We start from the raw sequence: 27,436 nt of genomic DNA on the forward strand, positions 1-27,436 counted from the left end.
ATTTAAAAAAAAAAAAAAGGTAAACCAGAAGCGAATAACTCAAACTGTCTGTTGTTTCCTTTGACTGACCGCCTCCTTTTGTATAAAGGAGGAATATTATTATTTTTTTAGAATACACACTCATCCGCAGCTTGACATTTAAACTACTTTTTTTTTTTTTTTCAATTGACCTTGTAATCCTTCCGAGAAGTTTTAAAAGGCGATGCCAAATTGTTCGCCGTCGCCGTTAACTGCTGTCAAAGTAACAGACAGCCGGGGGCTTCAGCTTCAAGTGAGGGGCCTGCAGCTGCACTTTACTGTAAGTGATAATATCTCTCCGCCCGTGATTGATTCGCACACAACGATCCGAAGGGAACGGTTGGCAAGTAATTTACCTTCCTTCACATTTTCTCGAAAATCTATATTTAAAGGGGAAGAGGGTGTTTGATCGATGCGTAATCTACTACCCTCCACTGTCTCTAAATCACTGTCATCAAAGCACGGCTACACTTTCCTGTGCTTTTTTTTTTTTTTTTTTTAATATTCTACAGTCGATAGTTTGCAGAGCCGCAAACAAATCCGTCTTCATTTCAAAAATGTTTCATTTGTGGGTTTTTTTAAAAAAAAAAGTCTGCACCTCTGACGGCCGATCATCCAATTCATCTTTGGCTCATCTTTTGAGTCTAAAATGTCTGGTCAACACATAGTGATGCCGAGCCAGGAGGCACGCGGAAATTAAGGTCATTCGGATGAACAAATGGGACAATTTGAATTTTATCAAACACAGACCTGCCAAGCCGGCGCGCACGCGCACACACACACACACACACACACACACACACACACACACACACACACACGCGCAGGCAAGGATGTCATGATGCACAAATGCTCACTCCAGCTGTATCGGATGTCACTCAGAAAGCGGCGAGAGAGGAAGAGGAGAGAGGAAAAGAGGGTGTGACGCTGTTCTGCACAAAGTGAAACGAGGCGGTGAAGGACACAGAGGAGGGATTTCTCTGGCACACATTCAAATGCAACAGCAGCATCCCTCCTTCACATTATACAGGCCGGTAGTGTCCCCTGTGAAAACAGCCTGTGACCCCTCTCCGTGGTACTTTTAAAATGTGCACTGATGCAATTTCCTGGCTGAGGAGACGTACAACGCTGTTTATTTAGGAAGCAAAAATCCACGCAGATCTAGGTCACATGGGAGTTGTAGGGGCTTTTTTTTTATTTTTTTTTTTTTTTTTTATGTAATCTGCTGGCTGCGCCACATGGGTGGGGTTTACAGCTGCACAGCATGTCTTATTGTTATTAATACATCGTTAGAGGTGCTACATGGGGCATGTCATTAAATCATTAACCACATCAGTTTTAAGGAGGTTGATATCAGTAGGTGAGGTGACGTCAGACTAACGGAGGCTTCAGAAAGTTCATCTTAAAGGAAGGTTAAAGGACGTCGCTTCTTATGGTAAGGATTTGTCTTTGAATAAATGACCCTGCTTAGAGAATTTCCATTTTCCTTTTGGTTAAATGTATTGTTTTTATTTTACCAACATGTTGACGTCATATCTTTTGGGAACACAAACTCTAGCAATACATATGAATATTTTTTGATAAAACAGGAATAATCTCCTGCTCCTTACTTTCATGTTTATTCCGGTTTTTTTCTGTTCTATACTGGAAAAATCAATCCATTAAAGTTCAGGCATTTCATGTTCAGACTCTTAACCATCATCTAATACCATCATGGAGGCATGCGATCAGTCCCACGTTTATTCTGGGTATCTCAGGCTCTGCTCTCTCCCTGTTCTCATCTTACCTCAACGACCGCACTTACCGGGTAACGTGGAGAGGATCTGTGTCTGAACCTTGTCCTCTCGCTACTGGTGTCCCTCAAGGCTCCGTCCTGGGTCCCCTCCTCTTCTCTCTGTACACCAACTCTCTCGGCTCTGTCATTCACTCGCATGGCTTTTCCTACCACAGCTATGCTGATGACACCCAACTGATCCTCTCTTTTCCCCGATCTGAAACACAGGTAGTCTAACACTACTCCGCTCCTCCGCTCCCTTCACTGGTTACCAGTAGCTGCTCGCATCTGTTTCAAAACATTGGTACTTGCGTACCGTGCTTGGATCCAGTCTACATCCAGGACATGGTCCAACCTTGCATCCCAGCCCGCTCACTCCGCTCTGCATCTACCAATCAGCTTGTTTCTCCCTCGCTGCGAGCTAAACACTCGACAAAATCAAGACTGTTTGCTGTCCTGGCTCCTAAATGGTGGAATGAGCTCCCCAATGACATCAGGACAGCGGAAACTCTGTATATCTTCCGCTGCAAACTAAAAACACACCTCTTCAGACTTTATCTTGAATAGGAGAACTTTAGTAGCGCTTAAAATGGCACTTACTGATAGCACTTTGTAGTTTGGCTTTCTTGAAGAAATTGTATTTTCTTGATTCTTGTTGTTCTGGGTTTTGTACCCTCATGGTTGAAATGCACTTATTGTAAGTCGCTTTGGATAAAAGCGTCAGCTAAATGAAATGTAATGTAATATTCTGTACTACAAGACAACGACCTCGAAGTGGAGTTCAAACAATTAATCAATTAGTACATTGAGCGATTCCGCCAACGATTTTGATGGTCAATCAATTATTTTGACTCGTCTTTCAGTTACAGAACGGTCAAATTCTCTGATTCTGGCTTCTCTAACGTGAATATTTTCTGGTTCTTTTAGTCCTTCGTGATAACAAACTAGATGTCTCTTAGTTGTGGACAAAACAAGACATTTTAGGCTGCTGCTTGGGAAAACACTGATCGACATTTTTCACCGGTGATAATTTAAAGACCAAGCAGCTCCTGAGAACATTTTAACAGATTAATTGATCATGAAATAATCATTATGTGCAGCCCTCAAATGTATGGGTAAAGTCTTAAAGAACAATATTCGGCGACAGAAAGCACATAAAGTCCTGCACCAGGTGGTTTAGACCCCGCAGACTGCGATGGAGTCACCCTGGGACTAGAGACAGAAGCATCCGAGACGGCCTAAATCCACACAAGAACCGTGGAAAGTCCTCAGAGTTGCTTGGCACAACCTCCCTGCTAAGCACCTTGAAGAACTGTGCAGAAGTTTGGTCTTTTAAAAGGTAAAGGAAGGGGACACCAAGTTTTTTTTTTTTATTTTACTGCTTCCAATTCAATGCGTTATTTTGCATTCTTGCTTTTAGCGCCTAAAACGTGCGAACATGTCGGTGTGTGACGTCACCTACGTACCTGAGCTGCCCGGTAGTGTGGTACCTCGGCCTCAAAACCTCCCCCCGTCCGTTTGTGTTGTCGCTCTGCTCGTCGTCACTGAAGTAGTGTCAATTCATTTTTACAAATCCTGGAGAGCGAAAGAAATGAAGAAATATTGTTATTATTACCTCAAAATATAGCGCAATGTACGGTCAAAACAATAAAAATAAAAAAAAAAAAGAATCGATGATAAATAAAGTATGTAGTCGCGGAAGAAGTGTTCTATTCAAGAAACTAAAAAAAAAAAAAAAAATGGCAATTTATATTATCTTCTAACGTTATGGTAGCCAACCGATATCTTTGAGCTGTCTTATGATTGAGCTGTCTTAGCTTGCAGCTAAAGACAGACTAAACTTTTCAAGCCGATGTTATCTTATCACCATTAGCTAAAGCCTATTTTAGTTGGCCATTATAAAGATGAAGGACATTTAACAATACTAGAAGCTAAACTTTTAGCAAGCAATACTTCATAACCACAATCACAACACGGATGTACAGTGGATTTTTCTACTGATATTACTCGCTTAAATATAAATCAGCTTAAGTCATTGTTACAGTTGCATGGAGGGAAATTTGACCATATTTTTGGTGAAAAATTTTTGATAAAAAAAAAAACGTGTTTCATTTGCAAATTACAAATTTATTGTTTAAACTTCTGAAAATTATAGTATAAGCTATGTAGCTTAATTACAGCTTCACCCCCCCCAACTACAGTATAAACTGCTGCTTATTCGTTAATGTAGCAGTTATGACAATGCAAAAGTAGAAAATGCATCAGCGTAACTTGCAATGGGTACGTTTTCTGTCGGTATATTAAGTACAATCTGAAAATAATCCTTTTAGTTCTCTTACTTAAGATGTTGAATGCAGGACTTTTATTTCAGAAATCATTTTACATTGTAGACCTATCGATACTTTTCCTGAAATGAAATACTGCAGTGAGGCAGCCTGCGTTGTAAAAAAAAAAAGCGTCGTAAGCGCGAGATCTCACACTGCCGCGATGGCTTGTTTTTGTCACCTTTACATTTACACAGATATTTATGGGCAGATAAAGATAGGTAAGAGGACTTTACAATACTTGTATGCTCCTCATACATATTCAACAGCGGCAGTCACAGAGTTGCATTAAAAAAAAAAAACACACACACACACACACACACACACACACACACACACAAAGAGGACCAAAACAAAAATTCTCATTTCTCATAATTAATTGTTTTCATCACCTTGGGACTCTGGCCTCTATTTGGTATGAAGTCGTCCTCTCTAGCTAATTAGTTTCAAACGTTTTGTCTTTTTCTCCTCTCTCTTTTTTTTTGTCTTTTTTTTTTTTTTTGTCTTCAACAAAATATGTTGGTGTAAGTTGCTGTTAATATCGCTTATGATCACCAGCCGTCACCACTAACAATAACCACACGCGCGCGCGCACACACACACACACGCGCACACACACCCAGCGTCGGCCAACATTACACTCTTTTTCCATGACATTGGTTGCATTTGATTTTCATAACCGCACGTCCCAGGATAATAAGCTCAACATGTGAGATGACAGTATTCCTCAAGCAGCTGTGGGTTGGTGTTACCATGGAGCGTGTGCAGGGACGCGACCGACACGCACCGTACCGTGGCCCCAGTAACGCATCAGCTGCAATTAGGCCAATACACGGGTATGCATTCTGATTTTTTTTTAAACACTGGGTCAGGATTCAGGACCTGAAATAGCTACCAGGCCCTACTGTTCCAGCATCCCTACATGTCAAGAGCACTAGTTTTTAATTAGTCTGGGTCCCAGGGTGACAGACTACATTTATCACTCGGGTCCCAAGCCTAAAATGTTTAAGCGCCCCTCCTTGGTGGGGAGCTAAAGTCAATGCAATGTCAAGTGTAGCCTAATTCTGACAGTCCTGCCCCAAACTACAAAACATTTTCAACAAGTTTCAGAGATGCTCCTGTTGCCTTGGTGATATATGACATAAGGCCATTAGTTATTTGGTTAAAAGTCACATTAAAATGTATGTTATTGATCTGAGAAACAAAGCATTGCAGATCTTAGCAGGGTTAACCTTCACAATGAGGCAATTATATAATCTGCTTCTAAAACTCGAGTCGAGGATTGATATTTCAAAATAAAGCTACACTGATTTTGACACGTTTCCTAACCTTTGTTTAATAGCAAGTCTTCAGAGATTTCGATTTTATTGTTTCATGGCTCATATGGTCCCCTTCAGAGTATTTTCAATGCTTTCAGTTGAAGTTGTAGTCCAGCTGAACTAATTTGGTGCAAACGGAGTCGAGGGAAAACTATTTAGTTGAAGTGATTTGCCAGGAAGTATGATGAGCTCTATACTGATATGTAGAAACGTTTGTATAATTACGTGGTTCAGTTAGAGGAGGTGGCTATCGTTGGAGAAGCTCAATAAAGACACGTTCGCACGCGTGTTCCTTTACTTTTGCGCAGATTGGGGCTAAAATGCCACGTGCCCACTCATAAGAAGTCTGGAACTTGAAGTGTTTTTCATCCTGGTGACCGAGTAAACAAACAAAAAAAATAAGAAATCCTATCTTTGCGAAGTAGACGTCGTCGTTTTGGGGATATTCGCTGTCAAAACTGCTGCTCGTGTTGGAGAGGAATCAGAGAATATAATGGCCTTCTTATAATTAATTGGCCAACACAGTGCAGCTTTCGAGGGGTTGACTCTGTACAGCGAGAGTTGAACTTCTCTCCCTGCTCTTCTCTTCAAAAGGTGACGTCCACGGACACCTCGCCGAGGGGGCTAATCCTTTCTCGCTGGCTCTCCCCCAAGACGCAGGCTGAAAGGGCTACCTGTTGTCTGCGTGTTTCCCAATTACAGTTTTCTCCTGAGTAAGCATACATTAGGTGACTCATCAAGAACGGCTGTCTGCCAGAGCTGGCGGGAACAGAGTGTATTATTTCAGCATCAGTGTATATTTCAGGCTGAGAGAGAGGGTGGAGGAGGGTGGGGGGGGCATAAACCTAATGGGTTAGTTCACTCAATAAAGCGGTGACTTGTATGACTTGGAAGCGGCCCAAATATAACAAACGCAGGAGAGCTGCTGGTGGTTTTTCTGGGGGAATTTGAGAGGAGGTGAAAGTGGGTGTGCATGTTCTTGCGAGTGTTCTCGTCTTTTCTGGGACTGACTCGTGAGGAAAGAAAACAGAGAGGGAGATATGTCTGAGGCGAGAACGTTTCAGAGACCACACAGGAACTAGTTTAGAGCTGCTATTCAGAGTCAAAGTTAGGATCTACAAGTCGAGAATTTACAGTGAAATAAACGTGCATTCATGTGCATACGCGCACGTGCTAAAAAAAAAAAAAAGTATTGCTCGGTGCACAAAAGATTGCGCGCATCTGTGTGCATAAATTCAAGTCTACAGAGGGAACGCCGAGACAGCATCATGTTCCTTGTGTTCACAGAGTGCCTTCATGCCTCCCTGTTCTGTCGTGCTGCTTGGCGAAACACTCCATTCAGAGCGCCGGGAGACCGCAGCCTGTCGACAACAAGTTTTGCAACCACTTATAGTAAACTGACACTGCGTGGAAATAGAATTACAATGTTCAGACCTCCATGGAAAACAGAATGAAGATAAAACATCTGCAGGATGTTCAAGAGGCAAAGCGGGAGAAAGTAAAAAAAAAGTCATTCCTCGACTTTCAGAAATTAAAGCCAGCAGAAAGACTCCAGGTTGCAGTCTGACTCATTCATCAAAATGTTTTATGTTATTATTTTTGGTTGCTCAGATATTATAATCAGATTTCTATTTTTTTTTTTTTTAAAGATTGAGAAACCCAATAAAACTGAAATTATATATTTTGTGTGAGAGGAATGAGAGTTAAAAAACATGAACATAAAAAAATATATTAAATTCTGGCCAGCAGCTGGATGATTTGCTGAAGTTAACTGAGCCGGGACGTAAGAAACTCCAATTCATACCAGTGAAAGAACTTCACAAGAGCAGTGTGGAGTTCAGTGACCAGTGTTCACGACACTACAAGTGGAGGATGAGTAGATCTCTGAAAAGCAAGACGGTTCTTTTACAGCCCCTCATCACTGTTTTCAATCTTCATCCAACCTGTTGCGTTAAAAAAAATAAATCCTCCTGCTCCTCCTCCTCCTCAACCTGCCAAGACATTCTTTTTCATCTTCGCATATCTGACTGCTGCGTCTCCGTCTTTCCTTTACAACAGCTGTGACGTTGAGGTGTGGACATAACTCTGTCTGTCCCCTCTCGCTGCACGTTGGCTTGCCTTCCTCTGGAATCCCTCTGCATGTCAATGATTTCAAGTCAAAACAAGCCCCGAGATCCTCCACTGTGTGTGCCGAGCTGGAAGGGAAGGAGGATCTTGCCGTGCACATATCTGTGTAGACAGAGCCTGCATGAGTGTGTGTTTGTGCATATCTGTGAGCCTGAATGACTGCCCGTAAGCCTCTTTACATAGACTGGAGGTTAAAAGGCCGGTGTTTCTCTCTGATCATTCTTGGCAGGGTGGTCAAGTACGGAGAGAGATAGATTTCAATCGAGCAAGAAGAAGCAGGCAGAAGCATGAAAGCACTGTGTGTGTGTGTGTGTGTGTGTGTGTGTGTGTGTGTGTGTGTGTGTGTGTGTGTGTGTGTGTGTGTGTGTGTGTGTGTGTGTGTGTGTGTGTGTGTGTGTGTGTGTGTGTGTGTGTGCGCGCGCCACACTACCTGCTCTGTGAAGTTGACATCATCTGGCAGAGCAAGAAACACAGAAAGACGGAGCTTGAAGGGGAGGAAGAAGCCCGAGAAGCCTCCAGATGTGGCGGCCCACCCGCAGGATCCACGTCTCTGACGCGGCTCGCTGGCAGCCGTTGAAAGGCGCCGACGGGCCCCTCCTTCATTTTTGAACAATATTACATCTTGGCCTTCTTCGCGGCAAAACATGTCAACGGGAAAAGAACAGGTGTAATTAACATTAACGATGGCTACATTTCATTTTGGTGCATCAGTGTCAGAGTTTATTTACACTTTCATGAGTGTTATTGTTAAAAAAAAAAAAAAAAAAAAAAAAATCATCTTACCTGCTTCGATAAGTCAAAAAGTCTGCTGTGAAAAAGGCATTCCCACCACATAAACAAATTATTTTAAGCAGATGCTACTGCCCCAACATTATCTGAATATTTTTTATGAAACCTCAATAAATCATTATTTATTTATTTTTGTTATTCTTTGTTATTGTTTATATAACAAGGACAATGTAGGCTACATTACATTTGTCGCACCAGATTTAGCAAAAGCTCCTTTCAGTCTGACAGTAGTTGTCATTAGTCACTAGTTGTGATAATAATTAATAATAATAATAAGTTAATTAGCATCTCTTAAAACGCAGTTATGAAGTGTTTATCTGGACAGCAAATATCAAATTTAAGATTTCCATAAAAAACGTGCAAAAATGTTTATTTTCCTTTTTGATCTGCATGTTTATGGCAAATTAGGTTAAAGTCAAGGCTTTAGCTGCCATCTTGATTGAATAACATAATACAAATTATGATATGAAAGCATAAATCACGTTTTTTTTTTTGCTGCAAAAAAACTAATCCTACAACAGAGGCTCAGAGGTGAAGAAGGTTTGACGGTCCTACATCCCAATCTTTTGCAAATAAACTCAACTTGAGCACGACGTTGCACATCTCGGCGACCGCCGCTGTGTGGCGCTGTCTACAGCCACGACTCACACCGGAGGACCGGAAGTTGCCGTTTTTTTTTGTTTTTTTTTTTCCTTTTTTTTGTTGACTCTACCTACCGTAGAGAAAAGCAAGATGTCAGCCATGGACGTGCAAGATTTTATTCAACAAAACCGAGCTGTGGCCGACCAGGTGGAGACGTACCGAGGTTACTGGGAGAGCGAAAAGCACTGGGAGCCGAGGAGGGAGTTCATCCTGCGGAACATGAACGACTTCGAGGGCGAGCAGCTGGACCAGCTGCTCTCGCTGTCCATGGTCTGGGCTAACAACGTCTTCCTCGGCTGCCGGTACGTAATTAACGTTTTAAGTTTAATACGATTTAACCTAACGAAGCAGATTCAAGCCTTTTGTCTCCTGCGAGTTCATTTCGTTTGACGTTAAAAGGTCGTAATCGAGCAAGTCCGGTTTTGTTTGGCTCACCGAAGTGCGAAGTCTTCTTCGGGTTTTTTTTGTCGTTCAGCTGCGTGTTGTGCTCACTGCTGCCCCCTGCCGCTTTTAAAGCGGCACAACGGGCACCGAAGTTTTTAAAGTCAGCCTTAAAACTTTTTTATATATATATATATATATATATGAAGCAAGTACGAGTTTAAAATATATTTTAAAGAAGAGGGCTATATATATATATATACTTGCTTCATATTAACTACTAGATAAACAATGTGACAGAAAGACAGAGCGCGTTTCATTTCCAGTAAGCAACAAGAGTCTTGTTTAGAAATAATATGAATATGAAACCACAGTTTTAATGAATTAAAAGTTTGTCTTCACTCACGGCAGGTATAGCACGGAGCTCCTGGAAAAAGTGAAGGAAATGGCTGAAGGCATCGTGGTGGAGGACGCGCCGGTCTTCAAAACAAGAGATGAGATTGTTAAGCAGCAGGTATGTCGGTGGACACACACACACGCGGAGACACAGATGTATTGACCGAGACATTTCATCGTGTGTGCACTTGTGTTTTATCGCAGACTCGATGACTGGATCGATCAACTTGGACCGACACTGCCTGGAACTCAGCTGTTGTGCACATTCACGACGAGCTTCTATCGAGTCTGACCCAATTTTTATGATGGATTTATAAAATCCCAACTTTTTTTTTTTTTTAATGAAATGCTGAAAGACAGGCTTCGTCAAATTCTTAGCCTCTAAGACGAAGCAGAGACTCTTTTTTTTTTTTTTTTTTGACAGTGTGTGCGAGCTTTACTGCTCATCTATTTCTGACAATGATCGTTTTACATTCTTTAAGTGTACTCGTGTTTTTTAGGAATTTTTTTTGTATTAAATTCAGATGAAAGACGACACGTGATCTTGTATTTGAATTGTATTTTCTCCTCCTGGGATTGCGCAGTTTTCAAGTAAAGATTAGATCATAATTTGCTTCCTTTTCTTTGCGTATGAATTTGAATATTGTTAATGATTGAATAAAACAGGAACAAAACATACTGGATTTTTTTACATTTGAATTAAGGCTGTATTGATATTTGAACACTCAAGCCTACAGGAATTAGGAAGTTGAACCATCGCCATGGTGATGGTGACACGACAACAGACAAAACATTTTATAAGAGACGGTGTCATCAAATTACGTAAAGATCTGAACAAAGACAACAGGCTGAACATGTCCTCTTAATTATTCAGTTTCACCCCGCACGGCAAACTATATTTGGAACAAATTGATGGCGCTGTTGAGGTAATGAAGTTTGATCGAAGAAAAACATCTCCCGATGGGGTCGACGGAAAAAAGAAATGACGTTTTGGGAGCGATTCATTTACAGAAAACGAGTGTCAAAGTCTGAAAAATGTGTTTTATTATGTTTATACAGCATATTGTTATAAGTATACATTTGTATGTTTAATTCACAAAATTTTTATAACGTATCCCTTCTGCTTATTAGGTGAAATAAGTCACGAGCCACGACATGACCTTTTACTGCCTAAGAAAAGGGGAGTCGTGTCTCATCACGACTGTCTTCCATGGAGTATTTAGCTGGATTTGGGCAAGAGATAAATCATGAATTTATGCTCATGTGGTATTTTAATTGGGTATCAAGATCAAATTAAAAAAAAAAAAAAAAAAAAAAAAAGACAAGACGCAGGCATGAAAACAACTTGAGCCTTTAGGAAAACAGCTGATGTCACACTGTTGTAACAGGGTTCGCTCCGTCGGTCCTCTTATTAACAGCCCTCACTTAGAGCAGAAACGAACCGCGCCGCTTTTATCCTCCTTATTTCCTAATCTACATGTCAGCTGTGTCATTTTAGGAAAAAAAAAAAAAAAAAAAAAGGATCAAAAGCAAACAACGCTTCATTCGGGCTGACGCGCGTCACGGGCAACAAAAGTCATTTGCTTTCTGTGGCGAGGGAAATTAAAAAAAGAAATAAAAAAACGTGTGGGAGCAAGAGAAGATGGCAGTTCAATCAAAAAAAAAAGGTTTAATGCAACCCCAGCCTTCACCCTCTTATTTTATTTATTAGATTCGGTTTATGATTGAAAAGGAGCAGGATGGACTTTAAAAAAAAAAAAAAAAAAAAAGCGATGTCAAAAAGCATCCAGCCTGTTTCGTCATTATTCTGCCAATTCTGGCCGTTTTTTTTTTTCCCAACACGAAGAGATTCTTCCTTAACCGCTCGTTGTTGAATTCCCGAGCTCAGAGGCTCGACGTACAATTTCGATAATACTCGACAAAAGAATAACAGCATGAGAGAAAGGATGACAGCCCCCCTCCCCCTTCCTCCCCTTCCTCCCGGTGTTAAATGTTCACTCTCTCATAACCCTCTCCAACATTATCTTCTAGCTCAGGCCCAGAAATGATTCAAATAAAAAAAAAAAAGCTCGGCGACGGCGAGCCAGGGAGTCATGATTCATCAGTGCAAAGGGAGACTTGGCACCGCTGAAGCCGGTGACGTCTGTGAGCCCGAACCTACAGCGTCGCTTAAAATAAACAAGCGAGACGCCGGAACAGGCCGGAGATTGTTCTTTTATCAGCTGAAATCTCAAAAGAATTATGATGCTACCGACTCTGAAAAAGGCATTTTCTGGGATTTTCTTTTCTTTTTTTTTTTTTCCCCCTCTCCCTCCGCGACTTTCAAAATATACTCATTTGGTCATCAATGTGCCCCTTTCCAAAACAGCCAAGTTGTGTGCACACCAGCAGACAATACAGAAAAAAATAATAATAATAATTAAAAAAAAACAAGTCTGTAAAACGCAAACACTAACAGCATCAGTCCAACCAAACAACGAAGATATATTACAAATTCTGTTAGCAATAACTTATTTCACATCATGCAATAAAAAAAAATAAAAATAAAAAGTAAAATTAAGGACAAGAAACACAACTATAAAGATTGATTTCCCTCTCTCTCTTTTTCCTAAAATATATTGGCAAGCAAGTTAATGTCCATTCTGGTTTGGTTGTTTCTCTTATTTTCAGGGTGGCACTTGAGTTCATCTGATATAGTTGCTGTTTTGTTTTTTTTGTTGTTTTTTTCTCGATGGAGGTAAAACTGAGAGGGCTTGAAGTACTGGGATGATGAAGAGAGGGCGATGGAGAGAAGAGCGAGCGAGCGAGCGTAGAGGAGCTCAGACGTCCACCCAGCTCTGCTCCACGATGGCCGTCACCCTCTTTTCGTACTCCCTCTTGTTTTCTTGATACAGCTGTGCCGCCTGGCTGTTGGCCGGGCTGTTGGGGTTTGGCTCGTCCAGCAACGACTGCGGAGAAAAGAAAAGAAAAGAAAAGAAAAGAAAAGAAAAGAAAAGAAAAGAAAAGAAAAGAAAAGAACAATGACGGGAATGTTTACGTGACCCGAGGAGATTCTCTGAACTGGGTGGAGCGCTGATGAAAGTTCTTTTGACATTTACCGGGTCGTGCACCGTGAATTTGTCCCCCCCCCTCCACCTCGCCCCCCGTCAAGGTCAGACCGTCACCGCAGAGCTCCGCTGTGATGATCTGAGCGACAACAATTGGGCAAAACGAGCTGAACCGCGGCGCGACGGCTCGTTCGTTCGTTCTCCGACGGGACAAAACGTCCCTCTCGAAAGGCAATCGTTTGCTCCCGGCCCCGTACCACTCGTTAGGTTTTGCCCCCCCCCCCCCCCCCCATCCAATTTTTTTATTTTTTTCCCCCACCGGTCCGCGGTGAAATTAAAAAAAAAAAAATAAAAAAAACTCGCGCACGCCACGGCTCACAAAACTCGGGCGCTGCTTTTGATCCGGCGACGGTACTTTGAATACGTTCTCGCCAAGGTTACAGCTTCCTTCCTGCTGCGCGCCGCCGGCACGACGCGGAAGCCGCCTCTGAGCCGTCTGATTAAACCCCCCCGCCCCTCCCGCCCCTCCTCCCTCCCCGCTGCCCCCCGCGGTGTTTCAAGCGAAATTCACGAGGGCTATTCAGATCCGACAACGGCCCCGGCGTATTTCAAATCAGGCTGCATTCACGGCGAGACGGAAGCAAAAAAAAGGCAGTCAAACCAACCAACCTGGATGGAGGTGAGTATGGACGACACGTCGTACGTGGGGCTCCAGCGGTTCTGAAGGATGTCTAAACATATACTGCCATCTGCGTAAACTGGGGAACAAAACAAAACAAAAATGAAGCAGAAATTAACATCACGTTATCATCAACTTCCAAGTATTTACGTCGACTGTGTGATCGACTGCTCTTCTATCACTCAACGCTGAAAGCACGAGATGCAGAACGGGCGGGCGGGCGCGTCAATCAACGGATCAGCGACGTCGGTTTAAATCAGCGGCGCGGCGCACTTCAAACCACGCAGGTTCTGTAGAACTGCGGCGCACATAAAAAAAATAATAAAAAAAATAAAAAATAAAAAGCAAATAAATCAGCTCGAGAGAACTTCCGATTTAAAAACGGCACGACTCAAACGCGGCACTCCTTTCCTGGTCGCAAACTCACTCGGACGCAAACAAAAAGAAGCAACTTCATCTGGCGGCTTTAACAGACGAAATGAATTTGGATTACGGACCGGCGGAGGGAGATGACTGGGAGGGAACGGCTCCAGTTGAGAAGCAAAGGAGGAACCTGAAGCTTCGAGATAATGGCGGGACACATTGTGCCAAAAAAAAAAAAAAAAAAAAAGGACAGCATGTAATGTCCAAACATTTTGTATATTCAGTTTATACACGCGTATATTGCAGATGTTTTGCAGGTGTTTACTTCTCTTTCCCAACACGGGGGTGGAGGTGGGAGGGGGGGGGGGTTCGTCTCGGTGAATAAAAGGGTGTTCGCACCAAGTAGCTGCTTACCATTCGGGTGAAACATTCTGGAGACGAAGCGAACTGTGGGAGGCTTGTTCGGGTACTCCTCTGAAAACTCTATCAGAAGCTTAAATGTTCCTGCGGAGATAAAAAAAGAAAAAGAAAAAAGGGAAGAAGGGGGAGAGGGTGAGGAGGGGAAGGGAGAGGGGGGGGGGGGACGAATGAACACGAGTAATTTCGCAAGGAGAATACAGATGTGACGGATCGAGGCGGTCGGAGTAACATTTAGGTTGCGAGAAACGTCGCCAGGCTCAGACGACAAACGAGAAAATAGTCCTTCGCCGAGGCAGACGTGTCGATGCTGCGGGCGGGAAGCCGGATTAAAAAAATAATAATAATAATTTTAAAAAAAAAATTAAAAAAAAATTAAAAAAGGAGGGAGGGGACTATAACGAGCCAAAAACAACAAACCTCGAGTCAGCACTTCTCGTGCCTGACCCAAGTCATAAATACGGCGGGAAAAATAAATTAAAATGTGCACGAGACATAAAAAAAAAAAAAAAGGGGGGATTTATGTGCACGTTAGCTGCACTGTACGAATCACACAGACGAACAGCAAACATGTTGCCAAGGGAACAAAGACAAGTCATGTTCGGCTACTAAATATATAGATATATACTGTACTGCGTATACTGTATATACTGTGCATTTTATATTTTATATTTATATTTTTTACTGCTATTTTATTGCTTTTCTATTTTCTATTTATTAAAATTTATTGCTTTTATATTTTTTTATATTTATATTTTTTTACTGCTATTTTATTGCTTTTCTATTTTCTATTTATTAAAATTTATTGCTTTTCTATTTTTTTATATTTATATTTTTTACTGCTATTTTATTGCTTTTCTATTTTCTATTTATTAAAATTTATTGCTTTTCTATTTTTTTATATTTATATTTTTTTACTGCTATTTTATTGCTTTTCTATTTATTAAAATTTATTGCTTTTCTATTTTTTTATATTTATATTTTTTACTGCTATTTTATTGCTTTTCTATTTTCTATTTATTAAAATGTATTGCTTTTCTATTTTTTTATATTTATATTTTTTTACTGCTATTTTATTGCTTTTCTATTATTCTATTATTATCTTATTGCTTCCTGTATGCTACTGTAGCGAAAAAATGTCCCCTCGGGGATTAATAAAGTAACTACCTAACCTAAATTCCTGGTAGTGATATTCAAAAGAGGTGACGGAAACACGATTCTCAGACAGACACAGATCACACAAGAGCAAAACTTGATATATTTCGTATATTAGATAAAAAAAGAAATTAAAAAAAACAAAAACAGAAACCGGCCATGTCTTTACCTTCTCTTTATTTTGTGACAAACATTCGAGTCAATGCCATAAAGTCATTATTAATGTAGGTGTAAGTGGACACGCAGCTTTGATTTCAGGGCATTCGAATCCAAACTCGGTGAAAACGGGAGTCGTCGTCTATTAGAAGTCGTCGTTTATTCAGGGATACGTTGCCTTTGCTGCGACGCAATATATTCGGAGCACGCTGTACTTGAGTACCGTCCCAAGGAGCGCAAAGGGCGGCCCCACCTCATCCATCTGAACGGAGCCGGCCTGTCGATGCGGAAGACGGGCGGGGAGGTTCAGCGTCGTCCGGCCGTTTCCTCTTTCGGTCGGACGAAAACCCACCGAGGGATTCGAGCGCGCATTCCCGGTTGACGGCGTTTGACCTCGTGATCGTCTCACGCCGAAAGTTCCAAGTCCAGGAGATCCTCGTGTCCGAGGACTCGGGGGGGAGGCTGCGGTTCCCGCGAGGTTCACCCGACGCCGAAAGTGAACTCGCCTGACCGGCGGCACTCGACGGCGAAAGGCAGCTCGTGAGACGCGCGTCTCCGCTGTTTCACTGCGGGTCGAGTTCGTTCGGGGGTTCAGAGACGCGACCTTCAGGAAACGTCCAGGCGCTCGCAGACCGCCCCCCCCCTCCCCCCCGCGAGGTAATTCGGAAAGAGTCTAGATACGATCACCTCGAGGCCTTGAATTGAGAAATGACTTCAGCCTTTTGAAAAGGAAAAAAAAAACCACCTACAGATATTCTCTTAGTTATGATTATCGCTGAAGTAGTTTTGTGAAAGTCTTGATTTTAACGCGCGGAAGTTTGAGCTGTTCGACGGGGGTTATTTTTGTTGCGCGAGCGAGCGAGCGACCGCTGCCTGACTTTTGGCTCCCGACAGTTTGGACAACACGCACAGCGGGGCGGTTTGTAAAAAGGACTGAACCTACAACCCCACAAACAAAACAGACGAACATCAGCCTGCACGTTATCGGAAATGACACATTTAAACTTACCATCTTCGAATGGTGTCCCCACAGGCCTGCAGAGGGCAGAGAGAGAGAGATAGAAATCAAATTACTCCCCATTTCCAGAAAATCCCCTCTCAGACCAGTCCTTGTGCAGAGTCTACCCACTACAGTATCCTTCAAGGACTGCAAGCTCCACGCAGACACCGGAGGCTTTATTTACTCAGCTCTTCACATTCATTCAGTCGGTGTTAAAGGGGCCAATTAAAACGGCTGCCTTCACATTTTTACATTCCTGGCAGCTTCCCATTCAAATTAGGTGAGGAGCTGCTGTCGAGTACATTTCCCACAAACGCGCGGGTGCTCCTCCGGTTTGCTGTTTTGCCTCTTTACGACCTTGTTTTCGGGTTCTTTCGGTGAACCCGTTCGCTTTTGACGTTTCATTGATTCTCGCTTTGACTTGAATTTCAAGCCGGTGTTTTTTTTTTCAGCGTCATAAAAGCACGTCGCTTCTTTGCGTTTGCGCGATTCGCTCTCCTTCCATCTGCACTTGAGATCGCGCACCAACAGAGAGGCCGTGTAAAAAAAAAAAAAAAGCGAGTCCGATGGTTCGGTCTTCGTGCGAGCTCCCTCGTCCCAACATCTCGCTCCGGCCCGGTTCTTCCATCAAACGCCCACTGGGACTCTACATGCTGATTTCCCAGACTGCTCTGTGCAACAATCGGGGCTATAATCAAACTTTTTTTTTTTTTTTCCTTTTTTTTCTCTTCTTTTTGTTAAAGGGGGGGGATGTGGAGAATGAGAATCCGACGGGGTGGGCGGGCCGCAGAGTCCGTTAATCCCAATCCCTGTGGCACGGTAAACACAGCGGGGCGGAGTTGGATTTAGAGCATGACTCACCCAAAAATAACAGCGTTCCAAAGCATGATGTTGTTCTCCGACGGTGCGCCGCTCACACCGGTAGGAGGATCTTCTTGAAGTCTAAAGACAGAGAGACAGACAGAGACAGACAAAAAGATGAGCGGAGAAAAAGGGAAGGACACAGAAACGGCAAGAGAGGCACAGAGGAGAGGGCAGCGAGGACAAAAAGAAAAAAAAGAGACGGGAAGGGATTAAAAATGAAATGATAACGCAAAACGACAGGTGCATAGAAAAGGAGGGAGAAGCCAGAGGGAGAGACACCGGAGAGACAAGGGTGAGTGAGCGCGAGAGGATTTTAAATGAACACCTTTGACTGCAGAGGATAATTATCAGTCAAAACAACAAACTGCCGGTATCAACGTGTGACTGCCAGTGGACGGCCGGGCTCGCAGGCTCGACTGCACACCGCCCGTCCCGGTCCCGTCCCGGTCCCGCGTCCGTCAACGTAAGCTACACCCCGAACGCTCGTCTGAAGCCACTACGGTTCTGCGACTGTACCCCCACCCCCCAACCCCACCCGAGCGTCAAGAGCGCCGGCGGTGTTGACGCCGAGCACTTTAACGACCGAGTCGACCTTGACCGGAAATGACTCCGCTAATGTTGTTGCGATCTGGGATAAACCGCAGACAGACAAAGGAAGGAGAGGCACCTCCCTCCCCCCCCCCCACCCCCACTATCACCCCCCCCCCCCCCCGATGCGCTTCCATCAATGCACGTTTGTTTCGCAGATCTAGACGACACGCCGACGACCAGAACGAAGTTCCTGTCGGCGCTGGACACTCAGTATTTTGTTTAAAATAAATAAATTGATTGATTGATTGAGGAATTGATGTTTGCTGCATCGAGTGTGTTTGGAATAAAGAAAAGAACGAGGCAGCAACAGAGAGAGAGAGAGAGGACGATAGTGTCACATCGAGAGCCGCCGTTTTACCGACAGAAAAATGAATAAAAGGACTGTGAATGATTGTGGCAGGTTGCAAACGCAGACATGGTTGTTTCACTCGAGTGAGATTAGATGCTTAAAAGTCGGCCTCCGAGTTCATTATCAATCCATTTCCTTTTTTTTTTTCTTTTTTTTCTTCAAATGATCAATAATAATCAAATAGTGAAAATGGCAGATTTAGTCCGTCCAAAACAGACGCGCAAAATGTTGTTATGCAAACAGAAAAGCTGCAAGATCTGCATGAGCTCAGTGCATTTCTGGCCCTTTTGCAGGATAAATAGAATCCAACTTAAAAATCAATGATTGAGCATCTGAAGGATTTTTTTGTTGTTGTTGTTTTTCAAAAGGCATGTAAGAGTAAGACCACAAAGACACCATTATGGGTTCTCCATATTTTTGATGTGTGTTTTGGCTTTATGTTTTTGCACATTTTACAGGCCAAGGTATTCGTCTGACAAGCCAACGTAATCATGGATGGGAGTGATCGTAGGTGAAAATAATCATTAGTTGCGGTTCAAGAAAGAAAACTGCCCCGAGCTGTTTGAAGCTCTGCCAGGTGAATAAAGGCCACGGCAACAATTGCCTAGCAACAAAGGCGTCAACGAATCAAAACAGGTGTCGGCAGTCAGGTCAACAGGTTAAGTCGAGTTTCTGGCAGCAGTCTCGAGCTTATCAGAGTATTGATCAGGGTCTGAAACAAGTGTCTGATGGATAGGAACCCACACAACAACAAAAACAAACAAACAAACTAAAAAAAAAAAAAAAAACTGCGTGGTGGTTATTTTCAGATCGACTGTCAGAAAATGAATTGGCAACCGCTTGGATATTTGATTAATTACACAGGCTATTCATTATGAAAAGAACACCAATCATTTTATAGTTGCCGCTTCTCTGGTTGTTTTTCGTTTGTAAACTGAAAGTCGTTGGTATTTTGATTGTTGGTCGGACAAAATGAGACATCTGAAGACATCAACTTGGACTTGAGGCGACTCAGACCTTCATTCTTTCTTGCCATGTACCAGAATAAACAACTAACTATTGAGAAATCAGCCAACACCTTACGAGTATCCTCATACATATCGTGAAAATAGTTGAGCTGTAGCCCTAGTATAATTTCTGTTAGTACATGTAATGCCAATAAACTTTTAACGGTGTCAAAATAGCATTAAGATCGGAAAAAAGGTGGCACTAATTAGACTAGTTTACTAACTCTCACCAAAACTCTAAAGAGCACTAAGACTGTGTGAAACTGAAGGTATGCTGGCTTTGGTTTCAGAAAGCATATTGCGTCTAAAAATACATTTTAAGAAGAAACGAAAGTCACGCTTTACTGACTAGAATCTGGAAAAATTCTTTACCAAAAAAGGACCATAAGCTTTTGAACCGTTCACTTCACGGAGCTAAAAACAAAACCCATATTTAGGCAGCATTTCAACACCAAAGTGTCATTTCACATCCAAGTTACCGAGCCAAAACGTCACACAACAGCGCGGCGGTCCAAATAATTCAACAGCTCAGGTCTCAAGAAACGCGTCGTGCAAATAATTTGACTTGTAGATCAAAACAATTGGAGGTTAAGCAATATCATGCAAGACTGCGTTCAATCAGCCGGCCGCGGTGTGGAGACCGATTCAGGCATCTGCAATTGTGTTTTCGTTGCCTCGGTGTCACAGTTTACCACCTGGGGACCTGCACAGCGGAGTAGAGTTACAGTGACACCTTATCCGCCCCGCTTCGACGGCTGTTCTTAGTAGAATAGCTTAGCATCTCTTTTTTTTTTTTACCCCCCCCCCCACTGACAGGCGTGTGTGAATAACACACACTCGTGAGCGCACACACACACACATACTGTGGGATGCCATATGGAGCAAGGCAACAGATTTGGGAGGTGCGGGGGGGGGGGGGTGGTGTGTGTGTATGGGGGGGGGGGCGTAGCAGGTATTACAAGCAGGTCCTTGGCAGGTGTGATTCTCCCAGGAAGCCAGAACATATTGTTTTTGTCTTCACAGCACCAGTTTGATCATTTAAGAGAAGGAGGATACACCGATCATGTATCCACACAACAACAACAACAATAACAACAAAAAGGCACGAGGAAGAGGTGGCAGGAACGTGTTCAGCTACGGTAGAGACGGTGGGCACCCCCCCCCCCCTCACGGTGGGCACCCCCCCCCCCCACCCCTCCCTGACCACAAAGCCCGAGTTGTGCAACACCTGCAAGCCACGTTGCAGCAAAGGGGAATTTGACCAAAAACAGTACCTTGTTGTTTTTAACAGCTCCATTTTAAAAAAAACAAAACCACAGCTCGCAGCCTGCACGTAATAATTCAGATAAATAAATCCACTCACCTCCAGCTCCTCATCAGGAGGCAGGAGGAGGAGGAGGAGGAGGGGGGGGGGCAGTTAAACCAAAAGACGAATTGTTTTCTGAATTGCTCACAAGCGTTTAATCCCGCAAGGTGTCTCCCACCTCAGTTAAACCTCCACTAGCTGAAATCGTACCCCAAAACATAACAAACTTGGCCAGAAAAACAAAAACACACAACAACAACAACAACAACAAAAACCCAACTATCGTTGTACCCTGGGTACAAAACTAAAACTACCATCTCCGAATATCGGGGGGAAAAAAAAAATACCATTCAAACAATCCCTTAGTGTTTATGTCAACCCGTGAGATACCGTGCGTCGACACAAACCGCCTAAATGAACACGTTTATTTCACAATAACTCCCGTCGGGCTTTATAAACAGTATTGTTTGTACCAGCGGCTAAACGCTAAGCTAAGCTAAAGCTAAACGCTATAGCTCCGGACACAAACAGCAGAGATGGCCGTAAGCAGCCTACCTTTTAAAATCTCTCATAAGCCGTCGCCTTGCCGGGGTCGACATTATTGAAAATGTGGTTTTTAAAAAAAAAAAAGAAAAAAGAAACTAAACCGGGACCATAAACTGAACGCTGTCCGAAACCAAATCCGGTGTTTCTTCCGCTCGCAGCTCTTCTTCTTCTTCTTCTTCTTTCTTCTTCTTCTTTCTTCTTCTTCTTCTCTCAAAAACAACTGGCTCGCTATTTATTGTGACGTCGCTATTTATTGTGACGTCGTCGGTGTCTCGCGGAGGTACAGCCCCGCTCGTGTCAGGAAGCAGGTAAAAAAAACAACAACAACTATATTTTCGATTGGTAATGACGTGCGAAATACATCAAACATCTCAGAGTATATTGGAGAACTAATATATATATATATTGTTGTTGTTTTTTTTAAAGAAATATTGCATTGTTATAATGTTCTCTTTTAAAGAGTTTCTATTTCCTCACTGCATTTTTTTTTCTTCTCTTTTTAATATCATGCAGCTATTATTGACGCAAACATCCTCTCTAAGTCTCCACATATGAAGAGTGAATTTTTGCATTTTTCTGTGGTTCATGGGCAGATTTTGAGACAAACGTCCGCGTTTCTGTGCTGTTGGGTGAAAATTATGGTCTTAACTTCACAGCACAGCCCAGAGTTTGATATTACATGTTTACAGAAGAAGGATAGAGGGATTGCTGTGAACAGAAGAGAGGCTATAAAGCCAGATTATGGAGTCTGACATCTTCAGAGTATTATGGATCAGTATTATAGATCCCTTTTCCAAATAATATAGAAAACCATCGAAGGAAATGTGTGATTCAGGTATATTTTTACAGCTATTCTGCTATAAAATATGTGTAAATACATCTATCTATCTATCTATCTATCTATCTATCTATCTATCTATCTATCTATCTATCTATCTATCTATCTATCTATCTATCTATCTATCTATCTATCTATCTATCTGGACATGGCCATTATGATCAGCTTTGTCTGTTGTCACGGTAACAGTATAATTCATTTTTATTAACAACTAATAACACACACACAGCCCTGATGAGAGCAAAACAGCCACAGATATTTGTTGAGGTGAATAAAGCCGGTTTACTGGAGAAGAGCTGTGCAAAGTGAGCTAACATTTGTCATTAATGTCATCCATTTGTTGATATGGGACGTGTCAAACAAGCATGTCATCCTCCCTAATACAATCCACCCATTTTGACTTGTGGACGGATAACGGGTGAAAAATACAAATTAATGTGCACCAGTCTAATAATCTACTCAGCAGTAAGTGGTTTACTTTTAAAAAAAAATTACATAATCCATCTGTTGCTAATGCACTGTGCCTGTTAAGTGATTAGCAACAAGTCAGCGATAATATGGAGTGATTTTCTAATAATAATATTTAGTGTAAATATATATTTACAGAGAATTCACTGGTTGATGTTATTCTGCAACGTGTGTAGAATATTGCTTCACAAAAGAAGAATACAACTATACAGTGACATACTATACAGGCAGTGATCATGAAGTTAGAAGTGCACCCTGGAAAAGGCATCAGGATTTTTACAACACAGGATCTTTTAAAAAAATATATATATATATTTTTATAACGAGCGGCTTTAAGGTTTTCTCTGCTTAAAACGTTATTACTCCCCCATTAACTGTCACTGTCCCCGCTCTCTCCCCTGAGTGAAAAATTTGAAACCAACATACAGTGGCACTTCATAAATTAATGACGTATAATTTTAGGGTGTGTGTGGACCTTTTTTTTTTTTAATGTCAAATATTAGTATTTTTATTGGAGCATTTACATACAATTTGACCAGGAACACATTCAGTGCAAAGTCATGGGAAATCATTGCAGTCCTCCTCTGGCAAGCAGTGAAGTTGCCGTTTGTAGATCTTTCCAGACTCCTATGATATATGTAGATAAGGCTTTGAAAGAATCATCACACGTGCATTACACATGCCTGGCAAATAAAGCCGATTTACAGAGGACAATGCTTCAAGTATAGATGCTGCTGCTGCAAAAAGCTACAGATTCTAAAACAGCGATGCCCCACACACATCATCAACACAACTGCATAGAAGATCTACACAATCACCACACATCAGATCAGTGTCGCCAATTCAGCGTTTTACCAAATGTTGAAATGCGGGGACGATCTCTGTTTCAGTTCCTGAGAGTAAAGTTGACCTTCTGGATTTAAAATGCCATCACTTCAACGCGTTATCCTATTTGATTTTTGTGTGAAAGTTTGTCATAATCGGTGTGTGAAAATTTTAAACTCTGGCCACAAACGTGTTTTGAAGGGGTTGCAATGACCTTTGACCCCTAAAATATAATCCGAAAGCAGCAGAGAAAAAAAAAAATCTTAATAGAAGTGAACAGCACCTGACATTATAAAACGAATCAGAGTCAAATGTTTTCGCGCTTTCTTTTCCTCTTCTTGCTGCTGCTGGGATCACAAGTGTGTGTGTTTGTACAGCAGTGGTCCATGAAAATGATGGATAACATGGGATAACACTAACCGCCTTTGCTTTCATGGTTGCACAGTTCTCTGTGATTAGGACAATACCGCAAATACAACAGGCTCAGTGTAAATACAACTCTCTGTTAGAGTGATTTGGCCTGCAGACAGAGAGAAACAGAGGGAAATATTCTTCACACAATGCCGGCTTAGGTTTTTACCACGGGTTTTAATTTGTTGGTGGTGTCAAGAGTTATTTGAATTTTATTGAATGGCTCGCTTCCTTCTCCTATTACATCTTCCAGTAATTATTTTTGTTGTTGTTTTATCATGTGCATCTTCATTTTCTGTGAGTTTTTTCATTTCCTGTGAACAAATCTCCGCTGGTTCACTTGATTACACTGATTTCCACATTTTTAATTAGATTTGGCTGGTGGATAAAATTCCCCTTTTTTACATTGTGGGTATTTACACAATTACAGATTATGTGAAATTATAGATGTATACGATGGTTTCTAAAGCAGAAAGAATCAGTTGATTAATCAGTCCTCAAACAATAACTGTCAACTGTCCTGATATTCGATCAATCATTTGGAATTTCTCTCTTTCAGTTGTGGGAATTTGCAGCGTTTCTTTTCTTTGTAATAATCGATTGAACATCTTTTAATATCTGATTCTTTTAAATCAATATCGCTGATTTTTTTTTAGCGAGCTCAATCTTGACTCACGCGCTGAGTTAGTTATAGAGCTCCAGTCCCACTGCAGGGCCTCTGTGAAATCCCACTCAAAGCTCCAGCAAATATATCTGGCTATTTAATCTAGCTTAATCACTCTCTTGACCATTTCCCTGAGAGAGTCCAGATTGCAGATATCAATAGACCCAAAGCCCCGTTAGCCTGTTTCACTATGGTGAGAATGTAGGTCACACAAAGACAAAAAGGCTCGGCCGCAGCTCCCCCAACAGCCAGGAATGAAAAGCATGTTTCTTTATGTAATTCAAAACACATTTACATCACGTGTTGCTATGCTAGACTCTTGAGGGAGGAAATGGATGTATACTGTATATGGGATTTCATGAGTAGTAAAAAAAAAGGGGTGTTAAGTCAGGGCAGCTGATGAAACTTTTTTTAATCAACAGAGGGGGGATTTGAACAGCTTCTAGACGTGGTAAAAGTTCGTTTTTGTAATTCCCTGTCTGGCTGCTTTGTGGAGGAAAAGGTGACCCCTGCGGTTGTCTGTCAGAAACTGAAACAAACCCGTGGATCCAGCCGGAAGAGGCAGAAAGAGAGTATCACTGCTGAGCTCAGGTGCTTTTAATAGAAAGGACAAAGAAATGGTGCAAAGCTTTCTCACTCTCACTAAGGCTGTGATGTTTCTCTTTGTTGCTTGCTCAGTTTCTGAAACAATGGATGTACAGTATTATAAGAAGGGTTTTAATAATATATATATGTGTTTAGTTTTCAGAGCTTTTTCCTCTTCACTAAATTCAAATTTTATTCTTGTGGATGATTGTAGCAGTCATAGTTTAAATTTGTTTGTTAATTACTACATCACTTGAGTTACACAATGCATTGTGGTTTATTTTTTAAAAAAAAAATCTTTATTTTTTAATTTTTTTATCGTAAACTGCTCTACAGAGACACTGAACAACTACTGTACTGTACAGTGAGAAATTAATTTTAAATGAATCCAGAAATATCATAATTTGATGATACACATGTATTTACATATGTCATTTTTCAACCCAGTATCACGGCAAAGCTTTAAATAGACATGCTGGTCCACTACAGCAAAATGTGAAACAGCCACGCTTTGGTCTTTCTATGCGTGAACGGTACACGTTTTGAAAGCGTTAAACTTACACGCATGTAAAATGTCATGTGACATGGGATCATGTGACCAAGGTCCCACAAAAGAGGTAACAAAGGATTTTTTTTACAGAATCTTGTGAATCTGACATCTGAAATCTGAAACAGAAGTATGTGACAGCACAGCTGGACAGATGCAATCTTCAGTCTTGAAATATCGTTATTTTTTTTCTGCATTTACAAAGTTCATGGGTTGAACTTTACTGTGGGTTAATGCATGTTTCCCTCCGTCCCTTCCTCCTTCTTCCTTGTGTTCTGTGGATGGAGAAATTACTCAGACCTTCATACCTCACACATCAGTCTCACTCTAAAGACCCCATTAGTCACCACAGAAACCTGCTGCTGGCGCCTGGAAGACTCCAGTCTGTGAGTGTCGGGGCGGAGCCCCTGATGGAGCCATCAACATGTGCAGGGGCCTTGAGCACTAATGAGGAGCAAAGCTGAAAGATGGTACAAGCTAATTGTCTCATTAGAGCTCCGATGTCTCGTTACGTCTGCATGGGTGACGGGGGTAATTAAATTACACGGTTGACTGGGTCAGTGTTTGGGCAGCCGGTCACGGCCGCGGTGTCACCGTCGTATTTTACGGACCTGTGAAGGGCACTGGTGCTTTTAGTGGCAATGATGAAATTTAAATGGATTAAAATAATTCACCGGATATGGACAACATTAAACTGAATCTTGTCACGGTTTTTGATCTGTTTTATTAGGTGCCTTATGATCAACTGTCTCCTAAATTTCTGAGTCATATTGATGTTTTAAACCACAAAAGCTGAAATCTACTGACTCTGGTAATCACCTGAATTTTCCTCCAATTTCACCCGTAAAGTTGACATTTTTGGAGTAATTTCTAAAGGTGAAAATGATAAATTGCCACCTTAAGTGACCAAAAAAACAAATGACATCCTCGTCAGCCTCAGTTGTACTTTGTCAACATTACACAATGTACAATAGCATCTTATCGTGGTTATTTAACATGCTGATATTGACATTGTGCTTAAAGCATCGCTGTACCTCAGTGGCGCCTCTTGGAGGCACTGTTGTGTCTGCAGACTCAGTATATTGATCATCTAGGATTATATCTTTGTAATAGAGCAGGATGTCTTCATTTCATTTGTTCCATGGAGGGACACAATATAGTATCCTTGTCATTAAAAGAAACCACATACATTTTTTTAAACAATTGCTAATAACTAATGATTAACTACATTAATTGATTGGTCCCAAGAATAAAACCAATTAAATTAGTAAAATGTTGGATTACAGTGAGCCTCCAGTTTTAGTGTTACCTGAGTCTCAATGCAGGGATATACACTTTTCCCCTCAGAGATACTGTATGTATCCAAATGTACCCAAAATGTCCCCTTTGGTTTCTATACCTGACAGAGACTACATGGTAAAATTGACACACTGAGAGTTTTGAAAACTCGTACAAAATCCCTGTAGCCTCTGTTGCAGTGTTTAAGGTGCTCTCTGGACTGGATATCTCCGTGTGTTTTAAAAGACCACTACAGAAATACATTTCTTGTGATTTGAGTGATCGGCTCCTTTAAAAAAAAGAAACAGCATTGGGTATACAGATTCTGGTATGTTGGAGCAGAATGCTCCTGTGTTGATATCAATTTTGTTATAAAAGCCTCTTAGACATGGGGAAGATTGAAGGTGTGCATAACCAAATAGAAATCTGCTGTGGATCACTGTGAGCAGCATCTCATTATTCATCACTGATGCAACAACTGGGCTTTTTGTAGCAACACGTTTCTACGTTATGTATCAGTGAGGCATGAAAAACAATGGAGTTGTACCCGACCCTGTGGAGACAGAGTAG

The 27,436-nt window shown here is 41.8% G+C and overlaps 3 protein-coding genes across 3 annotated transcripts in view; 2 read left to right on the forward strand and 1 right to left on the reverse strand.

The window, feature by feature from the left end:
• Nucleotides 1-27,436, forward strand: part of skp1 (S-phase kinase-associated protein 1) — a 140,512-nt gene that overhangs the window by 90,517 nt on the left and 22,559 nt on the right. The gene's annotated exons all lie outside the window — the stretch shown is intronic.
• On the forward strand, nt 9,066-10,275 carry cdkn2aipnl (CDKN2A interacting protein N-terminal like). The gene is made up of 3 exons (XM_069722332.1): nt 9,066-9,295; nt 9,786-9,888; nt 9,975-10,275. Exons 1-3 carry the CDS (start codon nt 9,084-9,086, stop codon nt 9,981-9,983), a joined length of 324 nt encoding a protein of 107 aa, XP_069578433.1. The 5' UTR covers nt 9,066-9,083; the 3' UTR covers nt 9,984-10,275.
• On the reverse strand, nt 11,754-21,452 carry ube2b (ubiquitin-conjugating enzyme E2B (RAD6 homolog)). Its single transcript, XM_069717118.1, has 6 exons — nt 21,260-21,452; nt 17,449-17,529; nt 16,597-16,622; nt 14,274-14,363; nt 13,487-13,575; nt 11,754-12,718 (listed from the first exon to the last, which is right to left on the reverse strand). The coding sequence occupies exons 1-6, from the start codon at nt 21,301-21,303 to the stop codon at nt 12,590-12,592; spliced, it is 459 nt and encodes a 152-aa protein (XP_069573219.1). The 5' UTR covers nt 21,304-21,452; the 3' UTR covers nt 11,754-12,589.

This window comes from Brachyistius frenatus, unplaced genomic scaffold (genome assembly GCF_029030835.1).
Source record: "Brachyistius frenatus isolate BFR_SWC_R1_liver_20210118 unplaced genomic scaffold, ASM2903083v1 Contig_5, whole genome shotgun sequence".
NCBI classification, from domain to species: Eukaryota; Metazoa; Chordata; class Actinopteri; family Embiotocidae; genus Brachyistius; species Brachyistius frenatus.